Source organism: Seriola lalandi, unplaced genomic scaffold (assembly GCF_002814215.2).
Source record: "Seriola lalandi dorsalis isolate HSWRI2012SDOR001 ecotype SW California unplaced genomic scaffold, Sedor1 jcf7180002054748, whole genome shotgun sequence".
NCBI lineage: Eukaryota > Metazoa > Chordata > Actinopteri > Carangiformes > Carangidae > Seriola > Seriola lalandi.
Window position 1 is genome coordinate 2,896,801 of NW_019525301.1, and position 22,928 is coordinate 2,919,728.

At 41.8% G+C, this 22,928-nt stretch overlaps 1 protein-coding gene across 2 annotated transcripts in view; it reads right to left on the reverse strand.

Annotated features, from left to right (window-relative positions):
• iqsec1b (IQ motif and Sec7 domain ArfGEF 1b) overlaps positions 1-22,928 on the reverse strand; it is a 204,842-nt gene that overhangs the window by 114,183 nt on the left and 67,731 nt on the right. Inside the window, exon 3 of one of the 2 annotated variants that reach the window (XM_087178920.1) lies at positions 22,081-22,188. The exons of the other annotated variant lie outside the window; for it this stretch is intronic. Within the exon in view, the coding sequence (XP_087035046.1) occupies positions 22,081-22,188 (108 nt within the window). The remainder of the gene's footprint in view (positions 1-22,080; positions 22,189-22,928) is intronic. 2 annotated transcript variants of the gene reach the window in all.

The window sequence follows — 22,928 nt, forward strand, 5'->3', positions numbered from 1 at the left end:
CCCCTGGGTGGTACCAGAGGGTTGGAGGACTTGTTGCTCCTGCTGCCTGTAGGGGCGCTGTATTAGGAAACACTCAAACAACAAATGTTGTTGTTTAGTTTGGAGCGTTGTTGGCTGTGCTGGGTGTCTGTTTAAAAATGCCCAGGTTTAATATCACAAGAAAAACCTGTATCAGAAGGTTAGTTGTATGCACATCACACCCTCTAGGCCAGATGCAGGACAACAGATTGAAAAAGTAGAGGGCCCAAACACTGGATTATTGATACCATAAAAAACAAAGGTTTACTTGCTGCCTTTTCTCAGCCTAACAAAACATTTTTGAGAGCTATTGTTTGATCCAGTGAGCAAACACTACTTTTTTTTTTTTTAGAAAACATCCGTGTACATAAATGTAGTCTCACAGCTTCTTGGAGAGAACATACAGTATGATTTCTTGCTGTAAGGAACAATGTATTTTCCAGCTGGTTGTCAGAGAACATGTATCATCCCAACTGAGGAGGGATGAAAAGAGGAGATGAGCCTATACTCTGAATAAATTGAAGTCAGGCTTCTGTGGATTTTGCTTACAAGTGAAAAAAAGAAACTCTGTCTTGTACCAGCTTATGCAAAAGTCATTTAAGTTTTGGGAAATCCCCAAATGGAGGCAATTATCAAATAACAACATTCATTTTAGAACCATGCATCTCCAAAATCTAATTCTGTGCTTTGCTGGGCCATATCAGTAAGATATGAATTGCCACAATTTTCCTTTGAATCAAAAAGTACACTGTTTATTATATCAGCCAACTGAAAGAAGATCAGTTCAATAGAGGCTGGAGATAAATGAATACGTTTAGACAGACAGAGGAAATGGGTGAGAAGTTTGAGAGACAGAATGCAAACCACTGACAGCCAGAAAGCACAAAAACATCCATTACCCACTCTATTCACTGTGGCCTTGTTGTGGCCCGCAGCCTCATTACCATGCTGGCCTCCCTAACATAAGCAAAACCCTGCATATCGACAAAGAGGAGACAAAGAGCCGTCTATTGCATATTGTATACTGCAGTTATATTTGCCCTGCTCCAGCACAAAACGTCGGCCTTCTGTCTGGAAGGGAAGGAAAAAAATGTTTATACGGCAACTTCCAGGGGCCGAGTTTGATTAGGAAGAATATATTATCTTAACCCTAGACCTGACTGTTCAGCAGCATGCTGGCAGGATGGATGAGTGTTACTGCTATCTGATGGCAGCCACATATCTTTAAATGATCTGCTTCTCACAAACAGAGACAATGGTCACATTTCCCCACTGTGCACATGCACTTTTAAACACTGTCTTATATAAGTTAAAAAAAAAAAAATATATAAATATATATATATAAATATAAATATAAATATATATATATATATACATATAAATATATATATATATATATAAAAAAACAGCAACTAAATGGAATCTTTCAAATTCAACAACTGTTAAATGTAATAGTTCATTGCACAGTGAAAGTCCACCTGCCAGCAGATTTATAATCAATGAATACATAAATTCAAACTGACCTTTCAACTTCAAAGGGGTCATGGGTCAACACACTGAATATCATTTACAGCAGCAGCAACAACACAGGCAACTGATTTCAGTGGCAAGTCGTTATAACCTCTTTCCCCTCACTTCAGGATTGAACAATATCCCCAACCCAGATGCATGTGTGTTGCTTTAATCACCATAGCAACACACACGAAGGGGTTACAACCAAACAGAATAAAGGGACAAAAGGTCACAACAGCAGTTAAAAGTTTTCATTCGAAGTCAGTTATTTTCAAAAAATCTGCTGTGATCAGTGTGTTGGCAGGGGCCAAGTCTTTCAGGTAAGGCTCAATTTGGTGAACTACACTCACACTGTTGACCTGTCCTGTTAGTTAATGGTACATCTTTTGAAATAACATACTAGCTAATGTGCTAGCATGTTTCCAGCTAGCCAGTGTGTTAGCGATTAGCTCACAAGCTACATGAGTGGAAAGTATTACTCTTGAGAACATGGGTGCAAAGTTGTCACAGTGAGGAGTGGTATCTGGAACTGTTGTCCAGAGCAGACATCTCACATGTGAATCTGAGGAAGGTCAGTGCTGACATCTTCTACATCCCATGTAGCAACGCACATACAGAACGTGTTTTTTCAATGACGACCTCAGCACGGAGAAATGAGAGAAACCGTCTGAATGTGGACAGTGTGAAGGGAGAGCTGTAAATATGTGTTGATTTTATATTTGAGTGCACAGACATAAACAAAAACCTCTTGGAAGCAGCCAGGTATGGGTAAAAGCATCGCAAATAGACATTCAACTATGTCTACACTAGAGCCTTATTATGTGTTGCATGTTTGGGACTATTTTTCAGTTTTTATCCTGGCTTCACTGAGTGGCCTCTCTTTTGGTGTTATGGAAATGGCCAGGCTAAGAAGCTCTGTGAGGAGACACTGTGTCGCCAACATTCAGTATTTTAACAAAACTTTGCTGTTCCATGTTTTGCTGTGACTGTGGCTTATTTTGCCCCAAAGGAACATGATGATTGAAGATACACCTGCACGATCACACATAAGACTCAAAGAGTGGGTTGTAGCATTAGCATCAGGTGCAACTGATGCAGTCAAATAATTACATTTTGTTAAATAATTCTATTTATTACATTAAATAATCCTATACATTTACTGTTCTATTCATTTAAATGTTGTTAATTCATTTCCTAATCAATCAAACCAAATAGAAGCTATTTCAGCAATGACATGCAGATTCCAGGAAGGAGAGCATGACCAGTGAGAGGCCTGTGGACAGAGAGTGCAGCAAACATGTGATGCAGCATATTGGCGGTCAGTGATTAGCTGATTACAACTGCACCAGATAATCTGACTGATGCCATGCTAGGCCACTACCCCCTTTGGCATGAACTAACCTCCAGTGGTGGAAGAGCCACGAATCAATAAGCACTTGCACACACAATCACACTGATTACAAGGAAATACTGAAAGAAAAGTATGTAAAATGTGAAACACAGCAAATCTGTTTCAAGGCACATGACTGAAGTCAACCCAGATTGAACCATCTCAGCAGCCTGCTGTGTGTGTTTACATGGCTACTTACTGTGTGTAAACCTATGCATGCAGTGGGGGTGGGGGGGGTGTATGTTGTCATCCCTGAGGCACCAGAGGGATGAACCATCAATCTGTCAATTACAGCTCGACGCAGCCCCTTCTCTCCTCCCCGAAGGCACAGCTAGACACATTTTTGTGAGCTCGACACACCCCTCCCAGAGATCTGAGGTGGAGACACCACACGGGGCTGCTGCCTTAAAATGCCTCCTGTGATTGGGAGACGGGTGGAACACCTACTGCTGCTGCTACAGAATATCAATATATAAAGCCCGAGCAGCTGCTTAACACCAATTACAAGGATGTTAGCCCTGTAGCCAAAACATAAAGCACACTTGTTCGTTCTCTCTGCACTCTGAAATACCCACACGTCTTTTGATGGGGAACAAAGTGTTGTTTTAATAAGCTGGGTTTTGTGGCTCCATAAAGAAGAAATAGAGCCTCTTTAATTTCAGTTATTCCAGGATCGGTGTGTAGAGTCCATCAGAAACAAGGACTGTTCAAGTTCTTTCAGTTTGCAGGAGCGTTAGTCCTGGGCGCCAGGTGGTGGCGTCCTCCGTCCTGACGGCCGGTTAGGAATGAGGCTCCATGTGACCGATACTAAGGGACGCGCTGGCTACCTCCCAGTCCCTCGCCAGCTGTCTCTCATCCCCTATCATCTACTAACGCACATGGCCAAAGGAAAACACACTGTTCCTTCAGCCCGCTGGCTCTCCTGAGGGTGGAGCAGCAGAGGACTGTCCTTCATGAAAGTCCTCACCTCATGAGGGAACATGGATAAAAATCGCCATCAAGTCGAGTGGCTGTAACCACACATGGTGAGTAAGCAAAAAGAGAAAGGACAAGTGGCATTCTTCCAGGTCCAGAAAGTTACATAACATATGGAGAAATAGATTTGCTATTGTACAACATCACTGGTAAATCCCTGCTCATGGTAATCGCTTTCATTTTAATGACGCAGGAAGGATATTTGCACGGAAATTACTTCTTTCATCATCTGCTGTGAGGTTGCACCTCGCACAACAAAGTCACAAAGGTTGCCATAACGTGGTAATTACAACCGCTGAGCAAATGGCAAACAGTTCTTTTTCACCTCTGTTTCTTCATGCACAGTGTAACACAGGAGACTGAAGGGTCCAGGGGGCTGAAATGAACCGACAGCCAGAAAGACAGATAGAAAGGACGGAGTACAGAGGGTCTGAGGCTTTGTAAAAAATCTAACTGTTCCAACACCCAGAAGACTAAAATTATGCCCAAGAGGTGGATAAAGTCATTCGGCCTTGTGGAAAAGGTCAGTGTGGCAGCGGTTGGGTCTAATGTCAGATTTCATATTCAGAATCTTGTTCGCAGGGAGGAAAAGAATTGGTTGCCTTACTTTAATTCACAATGTGCCGCGATGTGTTAAATTGCTCCTGTGTCAGAAAATAACAGCCCTTCACACTGCAACACACGCCCTTGTCATTAGGGGGAAGCTCGTACTGAACCCTGGCGTTTTTCATCAGAGGAGGGAAGTGTGTGTATGTGTGTATGTGTGTGTGTGTGCGTGAGGGGGCGGGGTTAGGAGTCAAGCTGTTTCAGGAACACCCTTTCCCTCCCTCTGATAAACAATCCATCACTAATTACTTTAAACACAAAGCAGGCAACAGCACCGTCGTGGATATGATCAACTCAAAATACAAGTGTATTACAGAGAGGCGCTTCCTGATGGTGTGGCTTCTTCAGTGCAGCGCCTGCATACGGCTCCAGCCAGCCAAGCATAACCTGTAAGTGTTTTAATAGATGGAGGCTGACCTTTTGTCACAAAGGGCAGACAGTAGTGCAGCATCAGTAATACCATTAACCCTTAATTAACTAATAAACATATCCACATTGATTTACCTTCACGCCTGCCGCCTCCTTTGGCTGCACCAATTAGGCTTTTATTTGCACAAACACTATAACTCCATAAATTCTCATCTACCACAAGACATCAGATGCCTGAGGTACTTAACTTTGAACATATACTACAAAATCTACACCACACCTTATCAGGTAAGTGTTGTACTGACAGGTGTTTATTTATATCAGGGTAGACCTAATGACAAAAACAGCTGGCTAACAGGTGAACAGCACCACAGACCACACCCTCCAGAATGATAATAAAGCTGAATATTTCTCTAAAACAGTTTCACCAAAAACACTGCATCATTAACAAAGGTGGTTTACTGCAGGGTTGTTATATTAGACTGCACAGGTGGGCAGTATCAACAGCCTTTATTTACCTCTGCAGAGAGAACCAGGCCTTTATTTGGGACAGGTTTAAATTAAAGACAGGCCTTTACGGCTAATTTTCCCTATTCCCTAATTAATGAAAACTGCAAACCTCCCGCATGTTCACCCGCTGTCTTCATAAATTCAGTATTATGTCCATTTCCAAAGCAAGAGTCCCATCAGGTGTTCCGCTTTGCCAGAACCATGTTAAGGTAATGAAACTTAACACTTCACGTCTGGCCACAAAAACTGGTGGTAAATCAGGACAGTGTGCACAGCTATGGCTCACACAGCAGCTCTCTCTGTTGGATGGCCTTGCTCTGTGCAATGCTGCACACTTGTCCTGTTACAGCGTGTGTGTGTGTGTGTGTGTGTGTGTGTGTGTGTGTGTGTGTGTGTGTGTTCAGATTAAAGGTATAATCAATTTTAGAGCTACTGCAATTTTATATAAAGTACAGTAAATGTAAAGACTGGAACGAATTAAAATTTGCTCTGGGCACAGACCGCTGTGCACGTAGAAAATGTTTCAGTGTATCATAACACTTTATGAGCCAAATTTATGAACCTATGGTGACAAAAAAAAAAACTAGGGGAGGGGCGAGATGGAAAATTACAGACGCAGTTCCTGGGGCATCTGTAGCCTAATGGTTAGGCTACAGATGCCTAATGGAACTCAAACAAGAACTCAAAACTGATGTATACCATGTAATTTGCAACATCCCTGTTTTGATGACATGCAACACAGGTCCTGGGGTCCCACAGTATCTACCAGACACCCCCTCCCATCTCTCCCCCCATGTGTATCTCACTCACTATGAAATAAAGGCTGCTGAAAAACAGCTGGTGAATTTGGCTGACAGCTGACATCTGTACAGTTGGTTTTGACAAATCAACATAGACTGTAAAAACACTCGTGGTTAAATTTGTGTGAATAACGCAGGGTGGAATTTTGCATTCCAACAGTATTTTTGTTCTATATCTTGGTGACTTACTGTAAATATGATGTGGAAACTGCTGCTGAGGAGAAAGGCGGCAGCTGAACTCACAGGCTGTAATGAACACAGCTCTACTCCGCCTCAGGCTGAAAGCAATGATTAATGTATGCCTCAGCGTCCTGAAGCATTTCTATATCATATTGTAGCCACAGCATCTTAATGACTAAATAAAGGTCATGTTAATAGCAATAGAAAGGAATTTATAGGCTAAATATAATAAGGAGAGTGTTTTCTGTTTTGTGGAAACAGAGAGCTGTTGTTCCCTCACAGCTCAGTGCCTCCATGATTCCCAGGCCCATGATTACACACAAGACAAACACCCAGCAACTCTCAATCAAATAATGTGAATGCTTGGCGCAGACCGAAATGCCCCGTGGCCTTTGTGATCAGACTGAGTATCATGAAACAAATATAATCCCTATGTCCATTGTCACACACACACAAACATCATTAAGACAATCAATAGCTAGTTGCTGTGCTGTGGGGTCACATCCTCAAAGAACATGTGGAACAGTATATTTCTACAGGAGCACTTTCATACGCGCAGATGCCATGACACTTTAGATTCCCTCTTGTCTTCATTAGTCATAGGCACCGTTTCATTTTCTAGAATGGAGACATGTAGACCACCATGTTTTTTTACATTATAAGTACATATTAGAGCTGCACCATAAGTGTTGTGGTGCTAAAGAGATGCCCCGGCCTACAAATCATACTGTCCAGACATAAAGGAACATGTTTGTTTGGTACAAGATTCCTTTATCGAGACCTATAAAAGGTGCTGTCTGCCTCTTTAGGTCTGCCTTGTATTCATTTACTTTAAAAAAAAAAAAAAACAGATGGAAGCCGGCTCCCATCGTTCACTTAAAAGAGCCGGCTCGTTCTCAACCGACACATCACTAATACGTCCCTCCCCTGCTCTGCTGAGACCGGGAAGCACTTGTTGACCGGCGGCGTAGAGCGTCAAACACATGGCACTCCTGATATTTAATGCCCTGCTGCGTCTACAAATGTTTCAGCATGTTGCTGGTGTTTCCACCCGTGCTTGAAATCTTACTGACACAAAAATCGCACGTTGCGCTTTCAGCGTCATTTTGTGTGAAATCTGCCAAAATAATCACACTAAGATTTTTCTTGCATATCATGCAGCCCTAGTACATATCCAAAACAGAGTGTGTCCTGTCACAGAGAGGATGATGCTACATGATTAGAGTCATTACAGTTTTAGCCAGATTTGATGGCCATGACTTTCCACTGACCATTTACTGACAGAAAAGTGTAATCTTCTGGTGATGCATTTCCACAGCTCCACAATTGTTTTGATAACAGACATGTGATTTTTCTAAACCAGGAGCTCTTATTCACCCTTTACACAGCTGATTGAAGGCATAACAAGTTATCATGTCACCTTTAAAAGCACTCTGATAATCCTGTCCATGTAGGTCTCACACAGAACAGCAAGGCTCAGACCTACAGAGACAAGGCGGGCAGATTTTCCAGCTGGTGTTAATATGACCTTAATATTAGTAAGATGAAGGAGCTAGTCATCGACCTTCACAAAATGAAAGTGGCAGCATCAAAAATATAAATCAGCAGATACAAATATCTGGGGGTTCACACTGATATGAAATTGAATTGGTCAGAAATTGTTAATGCTGTGTTTAAAAAGCCACAGTCCAGTTTGTCAGTTTGTGTTTCCTGTTTTTCTGGTTTTGTGGCCAGTGCCTTGTTGTTGTATGTTGAGTTAACATGTGGCAAACCGGTTCTATTTTTTGACATAATGTTAAGGGTTTTGTTTCATATGTTTTGCTGTTACTGCTATTGGCACGGCACTTGGGACGGTAATCCAGTCCAGACCATTCCTGGCCCTCGGAGGAGGAGGACTCCTCTGTGATCGCCTGACTTCCTCTTGCACCAGCCAACCGGTGAGGTTGTCATTTTTGGTTTTAAATGAAAACTCACAACATCTATTAGATGGATTGGTGCAATTTCTAACACACACATTCATGTTTCATGTTATGAACATTCATAGCTGCCTCAGCTGTGTTTAGTGCTCCTTAGTAAACGTGAGCCTGTTAGCATCACGGTGACCGTGTTAGCATGCAGATATTTGCGTTAAATGCTGTGCCTAAGTTAAGTCTCACAGAGTACAGGTCCTGTTTTCAAGTTCATTACTGATGGTGGCCTTTTATTAATTGTTGTACATGTGTGTGTGACTAACGTCCTGTTGGAACATGGGTTCGATTGTGTGTTAGGGCGTTTTCACACCTAAAGTTGGTTTGCTCTGGCCCAATCCAGTTGATGAGTTTATAAACTTGTAGCATTTTTCCATTGGTTCAGTTTGCTTTCACACAGAGTAAAATTCAAGTGAACCAAAATGCATCATCACAAATCATGTCTCTTATTGGTCAGATTGTCTGGCTGGAGCAGGAACGTCAACACAGGAAGGAGATTACAAGAACCTTCTCTTGGTTTAACCGGACTAAAGAGCGCAGGTGTGAAAACACCCTTAAAGTTACTACTGTAGTGGCCTGCTGTGACCTGTCTGACATGTGTCTCTGGGCAACCACACTAGGTTCCCATATGTCCATTAATGAAATTCTCTTATCTAATCGCAACTAATAGCCTGCTACATTTATACCGGATGCTGCGTAGCGCCCCTCCCGCCGGTTGCTGCGTAGCGCAGCATTGTTGGTTCCTAGTCATTTTCATGATATATTTATACATATTTGACATATTTATATGCTGCATGTGTCATGAAAATGACAAGGAATCAACAATGCTGCGCTACGCAGCAGCCGGCGGGAGGGGCGCTACGCAGCATCCGGCATAAATGGGTTAATTAATGTGAGGGTGAAAATATGCTGTTGAAAAAAGAAGTTGGTGATTGCCTCCAAAATAAAAAAAAAGGTAATCCAGCCATTAAACCTTCAACCCAGCGACACAAGCTGTGTTCTTGGCAATAGCCTTGTTTGTTTACAATAATTAAACTAATGAGTCCAAATTAACATGGTAATGATTTGTTGATGTTGAAATGCAACACGTCGTACCTTAATGAATGTCTTCAATACTGCTGATGCTGGCACCTGTCGACACAATTGAGCAGGTGCCACCGTGGAAACAATTAATAACTTCCTTGCTTCATTGTTCATGTTTTTAGAACGGGGATTGTTCTCTGCATGTCTAGTTTTGTTCTATATATAGTAACACCCTCATTCACAGTCATTAATTTTAAAAATTGGAACCTGACATAGTTTAGGATCATTTGATCTTCAGCCAATGCATCTCAAGGGAAGTGTTGGCAGGGATGCAGCTAATGACCACTATAAAAGGAAAACAGAGTTTGTAATCAGCACAACAGTATCGCTCTGAGGTCCAATGTAGGTATGGCCAGAGTGAAGAAAGGCACATTAAAGGAGACTTGCATCTGTACTGACCAGCAGCTCATTGGGCACTGCTGGAGGTTATAGATTTTACATGCTACGCTAAAGAGAAGGATGAGGGGACTCTGTCGATGCTAACCACATTCAGAAAACAGCGAACATCACCATCCACCATCTGAGTCTCGTGGACAATGTCTGGCTTTCCACCAGCATCAGAGAAAATAACACACCATGCCCGCAGGAAAATCCAATATGCTGCTCTGTTCCAAAAGCTGTGCTGAAACTGAGTAAGTGAATATACTGGGATTACATTTCACCCTCCACCCTCCCAGATGGCCCCTAATCTCAAATTACAAACTGCTTCCAGACAGATGGAGAAATGAAAAGTTGCAGACCTTGAAGTGATGCTGAGTGGAGCTCTCTAAAGCCACAATCAAGAACAACCATTGCCAAGAAAAACTTAATACATAAACAAACGGACATCAGTTATAACGTGAGCATATGCCAGTTTGAATGGTCACTCCTCCTTGTTGCTGACAACAAGAGCTTGTTTATCAGAGACTATAAGGATGAATTACCATCTTTTTGTCATTAGATTATACCAGTACAATACTGGTTCCATAGCAGTGATAAAAGGGGTTCTCCGGTTACAAATGAAGAATGAATTGATGTGTCAGAAGGCAAAAAGAACATTGCTTTTTCTATTACACTCGTGTAAAAAACAAACTAAGTGCGGAAAACAGAACAGAAGTTCACTAGAAAGTGAACACCTCCACCAAATCATATCCTCAGTTAGTTATTACTTTCCTGGTCGGTGTTGAAGGTAACAGCTGTTGTAAAGTCATGAAAACTGCAGGATCAAATGGGAAAAAGCAACATTTTTTAGCTGGTTTACTCATTTTACTGTGATCAAAAGTAACTGGGCATCAACTAATTCAACATGGGTGGTGACCATATTGTGTCACTAACACCAGCTGGGCTTTTGTTAAAAGTCCAATAAGCAACACATTGCGGAATTTGATTTCATGTGGCTCTTTTGATGTGGAGCAGTTTCTATGTCATCTGGTTGGGGCTAATGAAGAGAATGCAGGGGGATCAATGTCGCTGATGCTGCTGCTGGCCAGCAGTGCAGTTCACTCTGCAAACAGCCTCACATTTATCAGCAGCGCCAAACCCCAGCCCGAAGAGTCTATTTCAATGCTGAAAAGTCCCAAGAGGAGCGAGGAAAAACTATCCAGCAGAGCCAAATTCACCATCGATTGGCTTCTGCACATTACAAAGAGGGAGAGAGGGAGGAGGAGGAGGAGTCGGGAGCTGCTGCTCAGTGGGCTTGACTGAAAAAAGATGATAATGATGATGAAGTGAAGAACACTGATGAACATACAGTACATACTGTATCTGCACAGGCACATGGGTCATTTCAGGCGAGGAGAAACACTCGCAAACCTAATCTCTCCACTCACTTTCATCTTCTCTGAGAGGGAAGCTAGAGCGATGGCTATCACCAAAGGAGCCATTCATTATAGAGTGTAAATCTTTGAAATGCAGAACAGTGCTCACACTGGGATGTGAAGTGATGCTACACTGTACAGTAAACTGGACTAATCAGCCGGGGTGAATGTAAAACATGACAAAAGAGCAGGACTGAGAACATATCTAAGATCCACTACGGAGACTGCGTGAGTATATTTCAACTTAGTCAATCAAAAAGGGTTTAAACAAGTTGATAGACAAAACAAACTTCATTAACACAAGACTTATACAGCGTCTGTTCACAGGAGGATCTACCATGCCCTGCTGGGAGAAGAAGAAATGAATGAAACATTATTACTGAAGCATCTGCCACCACACAGCATCTGCACAGCAAGCAACGAGGACTCAAAATGGCCTTGCAAGGTCTGTTTTTAGGCCAAACTCTGCTTTAAAAAGGTTGCAAGACCCACCCACAACAATGCATTATAAATGGTTTCTTGTCCACCAGTTTGATGGGCAGAAAATGTCCCCATGTAAATGCCACCTAAAGGTGAGCTGCAAATGTTTTAGGGTTTTAAAAAGCAGCAGTTAAATGCTGCATTATTGGAACTTAGAGAAGGGTCTATACTGGCATGTGCAAAACTGTGTGCAATGTGTAATATTTGTGGGGGGTGTAAATGGATTAATACTGATATATATTATATATATAATACTTCCCGCAGTGTGGAACCAAAAGTTGCATTAATAACCAACAGGACTGGACAGGACATCTCACTAAAATATAAGAAATATACTTAAAGAGAAATTAAGAATAAAGGCTTGTCAACAATATAAGAAGGTTTTGAATAAAAGCGTGGTTCTATCCAGGGCTCTGGCTGCTATTTGAGAATTTATGGTATCATATTTTTGGATAAAAAAAGACACACTGGCTTGAAAGAAGAATCAAGTTATTAACTAGAAAGAATCGAGGGTCACATCCCGTGAGATATTCATTAATCTGTACAAGAACAAACAAAGCCAATCCGTTGGTGTTCCTGCCGAACATACTGAGGTGCAATAAAATAACAGCTTGAATGGTGGTGCTGATGGCTGACATCTGATGCCTAGTCCTGTAGAGTTTGCTTGTGAGACAAATACAATCTCAGCAAAATCAGCTAAATTTTTTAAAGCCCTGAAAGTATGCACAGAGGGGAGCTGAGAGAACCATTATGCAAATAATATAGGCATTTATCTGTGTGGATCCAGCTTTAAAGTGACAGAGTGGCAATATGTCCTCCAGAAACTCCCCAGTGTGGTTCCTGCCGGTGAGCTCAGCCTCCCAGCAGGGCCGAGGATTGGACCTCACATATGCACGCTCCGCCGGCCGCATCCAAGACTGTCGGCCGAGCTCACACATACTCATGCATCCTCTCACAGCCGATGGAAAGTTAATTAACTGCCTTTTGGAGGCGGCAGTGCTGTGACAGCCCGGCCACTGGCGCAGCCCTATTACCCAGCCTTTAACAGTGATGAATTAGCGCTCCTTCCCCGTCTGCCCCCCATCATTGGCGGTTGTAGCCCAGGGGAAGGTGCACTAGTCTGCTCGCTCCCTGTACGTCGTACATCAACTCGCTCTGATACAGGAGACTAGAGTTTTGGAAGACAGGGGGGAAATCAACAGACAAGGAGCCAATAACTGATACAATATTAACAAACCCATTAGTAAAAATCAAGGATGCTCATTAGTGTTTCTTACTTTAAGAGCACAAACAATGCAAGCAAAGCCTGTTTTTCTATTCTAGTGAGGATGTGGGGAGAAAATGAAACAGCTGAAACAACACAATTATCTATTATCCAACTCCTGTCATTATGTTTTATTCTGATGGAAAAGAAGCAAAAGTTAGAGAACAACACAAAGTAGAGACCACATTCACCTTCTGACCCTTGAGCACTCAGTAGTTGTTACTACATTATTACATGATAACTCAGTACTCAGATCACACCCATCCTCAATCTCTGCCTTCATTTTGATCTCAACTACACACCCGCAAAGTTTCATGACTGCACTGCTGTGACTAAATCGGTCCACAGACAGACAGATGTATAAACATATGCTCAAACAGTAGGTGTCTCCAGGACCACATTTTGCCGTGATGACATGCACAGACTCACAAACAATACCAGTCATGCTGCTGCAGCTCTTAAAATTTATTTTAAAAAAAAACAAAACAAATGAATAAGATGTCTTGTGGAAGCAGTAGGCTCTGTGTGAGACCAGCAGGTGGTCTTGATGAGGGCTCAGCTGAGTGTGCAGGCTGGCTCACCTCACTGTGAAGTCCTTAGCAGGGACAGACCTGAATGCTCGGATCCATCACACTTATTACCTCCCAGCAGAAAGAGAAGAACCTTCTCATTAGCAGACACAGAAAAATATTTAGGTTGCAAACAAACAACACTTGTTTGTGGTTAGCCAAAGTCTCATTTTCATGCTTTTTGAGGAAGAAGATTTAGAGAATAAAGCGGCAAATGCAGTAATACTGGATAGGTTCATTCTTACTAACCTGCAGTATTCTTTGGGAATTACTGCGTCGTACACAGCTACCGAACTACACGGACCTTATGAGCGCACTTTAGTTTAGTTTTGCGCCGGCATAAAGTTGGGGAACTTGCAAAAGAGGTTTATGAAAAAAATTTAAAAAAGACAGCAGAAGCAGAAATATCCTCAAAAACATCACATAAGCACTCATTCTTTAGCAGCTCGGTAAGTTACTTAAAACGTAAATGAGTAAAGTAAAGACATTAATGATTACTTAACAGCAAAAGTAATTGCTTACATTACTCATTACATGACTCTCAGCACTGGCTCTAATAAGTTGAAGTAGCATGACATGTTTTACTGTAAATGAGATGTCACGGTTTAACAAGCAGCAGCATGTTTCCAGGTATTTACTGTCCATCAACTTCTGGCTTAGTCCCGACAGCTAAATGCAGCTCTGCAGATGTGCTCAGCTCACAGTGAAGCTGTGGGGTTCACACAACCTCCAATTCTGAACAAATCCAGATGAATCTGAACATTAGCAAGCTAACACTACACATGTTGTGTAACATGTGGCAAGTGGAGTGACTGACAGTCACATTTCTTCTCTATTAACTGTCCCCATACATCTGGAGCCCACATGTCCTGGACCAGTCTGTCCACTGAAGACAAAGAAACGGAACCGATATCAAACCCCTGTAAACTCTGGGTGTCAAACACCAGCCAAGTTGTAGGAAATATGGTCCCAACCCCCCGCCTGAGTTACAGCACTGAATAATGGCCAGTAGTGTTTCTCCAGAAAATTACGATATTGGAGTGAAGTTGAACTTTGACCTTGATTTGGATGTGAAATGTCATCACTTCATCATTTTATCCTTTTTATCCTGTGCCATAATTAGTGTATGAATTTCAATCAGTTCACACTTGAGTCCAAGTCACGGCCCCTGCCAGATCTATGGAAATTCCCTCCAGGCGTTCCTGATATATCGCATTCACAAGAACATGAGGTCACTGTGACCTTGTACTTTGACCTTTACTCATCAAAATCAAATCAGTTCATCTTTGAGTCTAAACACTGGACATTTGTGCCAAATTTGAAGGGATTCCCTTGAGGAGAGATTCACAAGGCCAAACCCGTGTTTTGTGAAGTCACCGTGATCTTGAATGTTTGTACCTAATTTGAAGAAATTCCCTCAAGACGTTGCTTAGATATTGTGTTCACGAGAGTGGGACAGACAGACAGACAACCTGAGAGCATAAAGCCGGCTCTCTGGCTGTCGCTGCACAGACGCATAACAAGAAAAGAAAAACAAGAAAATGCAGGTTTTGTGGGGAAAGCACCTCCAGAGCCACAGTGGGCATTATAAAACTGTTTTCACAGCCTGAGCAGTAAACTACCTTGGACATGTCAAAATCACTGCCCTTTTGAAAAGTTACACTCTAAACCTTTGATGCAAATTTACAGTGAAATCTGGACAGTATTCTTCTGTATTCATGTAATACAGTGCCATATTGTAAACTGCAATGCAATCTGGGAGAAAAAAACCTGATTACAGCACTTGTAAGAGAATGCCATTATCTACAGGAATTTACAGTAAACTTTACTGCAAACAGCTGAGCATCCTTAGGAAGGTGAAAGAAAAGTGTGGGATCCAAAGTTTAAAAATAAACTAACATAACAAGATCTTGCTAAAGGGTTTGGGCTGTTTTCACAGCTTTTTTTTTAAAAAAAATTTATTTTTGTTGCTTTAGACCTCGGAGCACATTTGCCAACCAGTGTCTGTCGCCACAACGGCACAGCCTCACTACAACCTGCTCAGCCTTCTGTCACAGATGTCCAGAGCTGGACTGATGAAGAAACTTCTACTCAGTAAAAGTATGTCTCCATTTTTATTCTGCCTCAAAGTGTCGAAATATTAGAAAATGTCATACCACTATCCCTGTCAAGGAAGTAAAAAATCATTTCTTGAGTTTTTCCAGTTCAGGTTTCTGCCATCTAGAACAGTGTTATAACAAAGTTGTTGAAAAGCTTCCTATATACAGTTTTCTAGCTAGCTAAAATTAGCATGTCAGTATTTTGTCTTAGTTCACATTAACATTAAAAACAACACTGTTGCTTTTACCTAAAGATAACTGAACTATTCTAATGTAGTGAGGTAGTAAGTCTAATCTAGTACTTTGTTTTCCAGTTTGAGTCATACAAGACTTTCTTTCACCACGACCTTGGAACCACTGCTCGAGTTGTTTGTGCCAAACTGTTGCAAAGAGCTGGCAACTGTGAATTTTATAATAAATGATGTTGCAGTTGTCACCAAGTCAGGTTTCGTGACTACATGATGCCTTCTCTGGTTTTCATTTCATTTTTCCAAAATGTTTCATTGTGAACTCTCTAGTCAGAACTGTGAAACAGAAGTCAAAAAATGTTTGTGGTAGATATTTCAAGCTCTTTGACCTCTTTGCTTAATATGTCACATGCATGGATCGCCTGAATATATCACCTGAAAGAATAATATCCTTTTTATTCTACACTGTTTTTCAGAACCTGTATTGTGAGCAGCCATGAGAAGAAGAGCAGGAAGATGGTCAAACACAAGGCAATGAATTTGCATGTGTGCAGACTCATCAGGAAGCTCAGTGACTTCAAATGGGACTTTGTCTGATCTTTCAGCAGTAGTAGTACTACCAGTAACATACTGTAAATATACAGTAATTTACTGACAAAACTGTGACCGGTATTATGTTGTAAATACAAGAATACAGTAAAGTACATCAAATTAGTGAATCTAGTAACACACTGTAATAAAAGACAATACCAGTTAATTGCTGTAAATGTACAGTGAAAAGTCTTACAGTGTATAGATTAACAACTAAATAAGAGTGGGAGACGAAGGACACATTAGGTAATTAGCATTTAACGGTGCTAAAGAGTTCAGTAAAAGCCACCCACTCGGGTGAAAGAGAATGTATTTCTGTCTGCTTGTGTTCAAATGAATGTAACTGGGGCAGAGTATTCACAGAAATCTATAAATATTCCCTCAGCTCCAATGACAGGCATTGTGGTTATTTATAAATCCCATTCCAAATGCATGTGCCGAACGCTACGTCACGATCCCAAACAATCACACAGATGCAAGGAACGATCTGCGACTCTTTTTTTTTTTTCCCCAGCTCCGGCCTCGTGCAGAAAATTGATGATTTTAATTACAAACAAAACAAAAGCTGCCTCCAACAAGACAGAACGGAGACTGTGGCTTCATAATCAAGACACTGTGGGTGTGGAGGCAAGTGAATCCCACGCCACACCCCGTTACTGTTACAATCTCAGAGCAGGCCAGTAATGACAAGTTCTTTTTATTTGGCATACATGGATAACAACTGTTGGTGCACAGAGATAGAGAAAGTACAGAATGGAAACATAAGCCACTGACAAGTTTAATGATGTCGGGCTACGATTTGGGAGGGGACAGATACATCAGTGAGCCCGTCGACATCAAAGTGTGCATAGATAAAATGAAGGCACAGTTGACTGAGTGGTGTGAGGCTAACTTTGCCCTGACACAGCCTGTATGCTGATTACAAACACACACACACACACACACATATACTGCTATTCCCCTCCCATTTCAGTGGCGAAGCAGCGCAGCCATTTGTCAAGGGTATCGTGGGTTGAGTAAACCAGCCACTCAATATGCATCTCAGCACAAAAAAATACCAACGTGAGCCAGGGGCAAATTAATATTTTGTTGCATCAGGCAGTCCGTGGACTGAATTAAGCAACTTCCGACTGACAGGATGATTTGTGTCTCCAAACAGACACAGAGAAAAGCCCTGAAAGACAAGGTGAAAAAAACTGCTGATTATTTCTTACTTCATCCTGGTACAGTCAGGACCTGACAGCACACTTTCAAGACTTTCGCTTCCGAGTCATTCAAATGACTGACTTCCGGCTGAATGTCATACAACACTCAAGTTCTCTGGGATGATATCCTGACAGGGTTACCCACCCGACACTGCGCATATTTAACAGTCTTGCAAAAGATTCTGCATCTGAGACCTGGTTACAGATGCGGATATAATGGACACAGAGAGTCACACCAGAGCAATGTGTACTGTCAATATGCACAACGACAAACCACACAGACTGGAAAAGACTTTTGCAGACAACCGAACAACTACACAATAAGCAAATGAGACAATTTCATTTCACCGCGTCCTAACTGTAAAAGACCAACAACTGCATCACAGGTTGGCGTTGCAACTACTTTAAGCAACAACACAGAGGTGGTCACACTTCATTGATCGTGCACAGCTTATTCCGCAAGTCAAGAGCACACAGAGTCAGAATTATCATTTCTTTCTTTCCCAAGCCGAGATCACTACTGAGACACAGAGGTACAAATGCTGGTCCAGCTGGTTCTGAGGACCGGTTCTTTGGCCATGTGTCCCTGTTAATCAGGTGTATCTGACTGTGGCCAAGTTATACTAATATAATTGGGACTAATCCGGTTGGGTAGGGTGTTGTTTTTGTAGCACTTTTGATCTCCTGGTACGACAAACAATTCATAAATAAAAATAAATAAATAATAATAAAATATATTCATACACTTATATCTATTTTATTCGAAAGACCTATAAGACTTTCAATTATTTCTAAGCACAAAAACAAATTATTTTTTGAATTAGTTTATGACATTTGCTCTTAAGACATGATTATTATCAATGTGCATTTTATGCATTTTGGATCTGGTCTAATTTTTCTTGTGTACATTTTGACAATATTTCTAACTTTCCGAAAGAATGGTGATGAAAGGGTAACTCAAGTGATGTTAGTCGAGTCAGTGTCAATTGCAGTTCAGGCTTGAAAATGACAAAAATCTGGAGGTGCAGAGTTAGAAAGAAGTGAGCTCACCACACCTCACAAAGAAGAAGAATGTGTGGAAGAAAAAAAATACTATCTCTGGTTCTGCTTCAGTTTTGATCAAATCTCTATTGTGAGTGCATATATACATATATATATATACATTGTGGTATATTGGTGGAGTACTCTGAATATCGTGAGAGTGAGAGATAAAGTGAGAGATAAAAAATAGAGTGCGTCGCAGGTCACATATTTCTGTGTGGACGTGACCCGAGTCGGTATATCACTGAGTTTATATACAGTGAATCTGCCCTTGTAAACATTACTGTTGCTGCTCTGAAAAAAATATTAGTTTATTCTTATCCTGTTCTAAATTCTAAAATTTCTTTTTAAAAATAATAATACGAGTATCAGTGAAGAGCCGGGTTAAATGTAGTGTATTGATGAGGGAAATATAACATTATCTAGCTACACCTGGTGAGAGAACTCACACTGTCTCAGCTGCAACCTCAGCATCAGCCCTGTCAGATGAATGCTACCCATCCTGCCCTCATATCAGTCTGAGCTACCCTCAGATTAATTGTCAATCTGGTGGTGACTGTGAGGTTAGCCAACACAACGGTAGATGAAGACATAGGAACTGTATATGCACACTTCAATATTTGTTTATTTATCGCAAGTCACGTCTTCATCGCAATTCCAAAAAAAATGTTATCGTACATCACAGATTTTCCTCATGTGACATCATGACACGACTTTGTTCGATTCAGGAATACCCCAGCCTGGAAAAGCCAGCACACACAAACAACAGGTAACAGAATGCCCAACAGACATTCTGCAGATACTACAGACGAACATCTACAGTATACCATTGCCTCTATGTCATCTACGTTTCCGTACAGCCCACAGAAAGTACACAAAGAATATAGTTTCAAACACCATCCACAATCTTTGTAACTCTGCTTAGCAACACGTCTGCATACATCACATACTAAATTTTGGGGACTGCAAGTGTCAATGATTCAAACTGGAGGCTGATGAGAGCATTTGTAGCAGTGACATCAGCAGTGCAGACACAGCAGAATGAAACTTAACCCAGACCAGGTGTGCTCTTTATTGGATCTGTGCTTGAAGGCCACATGTTTCAAAGTACAAGGAGAAACATGTCAGCACCACAAGTTCACCAGGATGAACCATCGTAGACAGGGAATACGGGGATGAACCTGATACCGTGGTTTACAGGAAAGGCATTTACACAGATCACTACCTGGAGCACAGACTTGAAGTAATCTGGTCCTCACACCACAGGCAGAATCAACAAATACAAAGGCTGAGTTACTCACTGACATTTTATTAAAAAAGATCCAACAGAGAACACCGAAACAAAAAGAAAATCACTTTGTAAAACAAACATGTTTTATGTCTTGATTGATTGAAAACTGATACGACTTCTTATCCATGTTGGCTTAAAATCTGAGGTTCAAAGTTCATTCTTGAACTGCAGTGAACCAATGACAGTCTCATAAACACAGATTCAGACAGCCAGAGTTTCATACGTCACAAACCTAAGGAACCAATCCTGTCAACTCGTGGGGACGAGGGGGCAGGGCTAAATAAACCTGAAACCTTGTCAGCACAGAGAGAGAGAGAGTTAGCTTTAGCACAACCACTTACACTGTGTCAGCCACTGCCAGTTACAAGCTAACAAAAAACATAAACAAATAAAAGATGCTAACAGCGCTAACCGTTCTGATCCGTCTGCTAGTCTCTGGTTCTGGTCTCAGACTCCTCATCCGAGTCTGGGTCTGCCTGAGGCTCAAACATGTGGCTGAGTCTCTGATGTTTCCTCCTCTAACCATCTTGATGTTCTCTGCTCTTTCACCTGTCCACCTGGAGCAAGCAGGTGGTGGGCGGGGCACAAGGCCTGATTTAGATTTGTCAATGAGGAAGTAAGAGGAGATGTTCCAGCCCAAGTTTCTGATTTTTTTTTTTCACTTTTTAAGAGTAGAAACCATGTTGAACAAAATTCTAATCATAGCAGAGGATTTTTTTTTTTTTACAGAGTTTAAAAACATGTCTGGAGAGGAACTTTAATAAAAGTGATATGAGCAATGTTATAATGTTTAGTAAAGCGCAGGATCGCAGTGAGTCCTCACATTCAAAAGTCCTCACATTCAAAAGTCCAGAAGAAGATACTTAACTCCAAATAAAACAGCCTAATAATCTGAAGCTGCATCACTGTACAGCAGCATATTGCTTCAGTGTGATTTTACCTGCACCAATGTGTCACTTCCTCCATGCCTCTCATGGGTTTAACATAATTGCATTCATTATCCAGTCTACACACCTACCTCCTGCTATTGTAAGTTCCAGCTTGACCCAAACGTAATTCAGAACACAAGTCCCTGGGCCATTGTAATTGATGTGCACTTGTTTTTCATGTTCTTTGACAAATACTTCCTAATACAACAAGACAGCTCAAGACCTCACTGTAAACACAAGTGTTTAGCACTCATTCTTTGTGCTCTCGTCATCTCCATCGTCATCTGGTGAGCAAACACAACAGGTCAGGATTTTAATCATTTCCTTCACGGGTAAAAGCCTGTAGTGTGAGGTTTTTTGTATCTTTTTCCTCCACAAACCTGCCTTTAAAATCCCTCTCAAGCTCAGCGCTGGATACTCGATAGATATAGCGAGCGAGGCGTCAAGAATAAAAACCCTTTGAAATTGCCATGAAGCTTTTGAAGCCTATGTCCCACTGCTCAACGCTCTCAGGGTTTTCATCTCTCCCCATCTCTCCTCATTTGCCGAGCAGCTCGCAGGGCCTCGCTGAGCAGCTGTAATGAACTCCAAGTAAGGCATCCAGAGAGAGGAAGGACTGCATGGACAGCCAGGCAGGGCATTACTGTGCTGTACTGTATGTGCCGCAAGATGCTTTATGCAAACACGCGCTCGCAATAATCTACAAAGTTGTAGCAGTGCAGCAAAGCTTGTCACTCATTTTCTAAGATATCCTTCAACTATTTCTGTGCTTGTGAAGTACTGCTGAATGTTAGAAGGATTGCAAGGAAGAGAAGTGACATCACAGGGGTCTGTTCTGCCTGCTCTATTCCAGAAAATAGTTGGTCCCCCTACTGAGCTTCTACTTCACTTCTGTGGTTGTAATGGGCTGGGTTGTTCATTTTCTATCTGAGTGGATTTGGAGGATGAGGAGGCCACCTACCAGCTCGAGCACAGCGGGTGGTGGAAGTCTTCATGAGCAAAAGGAAAAGATTGACAAACAAAGAAACACTCAACAGCAGCATGGGGAATGGCAAGATCAGAGATTGGGTGTTTTAGCAGGCTGATAAACAGTGTGATACTATCAAGTAGCACCAGGAGAGAAACTGGTGTGATGAGATAGTTAGGAAATGGGCTTAAGAGAATTGTGGTCTGATGAAGAAAAGGTGACTTTAGTAAAAAAAAAACCTTCGATTTACCCAAAAGACGCAGACTTCCATTTGCGACAGGGGTAACTTCTTCTACATGGAGGGGCAATTAGGGTTAGAGGGATCTCTGAGACTTCTACAGGCAATGAGGCGTGTCGCCTGCAACATAAGAAGAGAGAGGCACAGTGAAGCGATTCATAATTCACATTTCATGAAGTTCAAGAAAATTTTGCAGTGTATTTTCATTCAACATCAGACACCAAGTGATGAATGGACAATGACATGTTTCTGTTGCAGCATGAACTGTGCTGCACTGTACACCAGTGAGGGGGTCCGTCGGCAAGCTAACTCCCACTGAGCTGAAAAAGAGATTACTTCTGTCCACTGCCCGAAGCATTTAAATGCCTTCAAATCAGGGCCGGGAACTCTCATATATGCATTATCACAACGGGCTGAATCAGCACACAGAGCTCAGTGCCAGGTAGAGGAGGAGGAGAGAGAGAGGAGAGACGCAGGCGGGAGATGAGACATGATCAGAATGTACCAGGCTCCAGTCGGAGTGTAAAGTGAGGCAACAACAGAGGCTGTGGAGAACAGATATGAATAGGAAAGAAGCACGAGACAAGAGGAAGCAGATTAGAATTACATTCTGTTATCTAACTCTTTAGCTTCAATGACCTTGCACAGTTCAAATCTCAAAGTACCGGTGACTGTGAACGATACACAGATAGTATTGCACATAACACACAAACAAACAGGTAACAGCTGCTCAAAGTGCAGACATTTTAACATGGTTAATGAAGTCTCTAAAGTGGAAACAAAGTGATGCGCTGTGGACACCAAGCGGCAACCTCCGAGGATGAAAAGTGATGCATCAACGCTGAAGTACCAAAAACTGC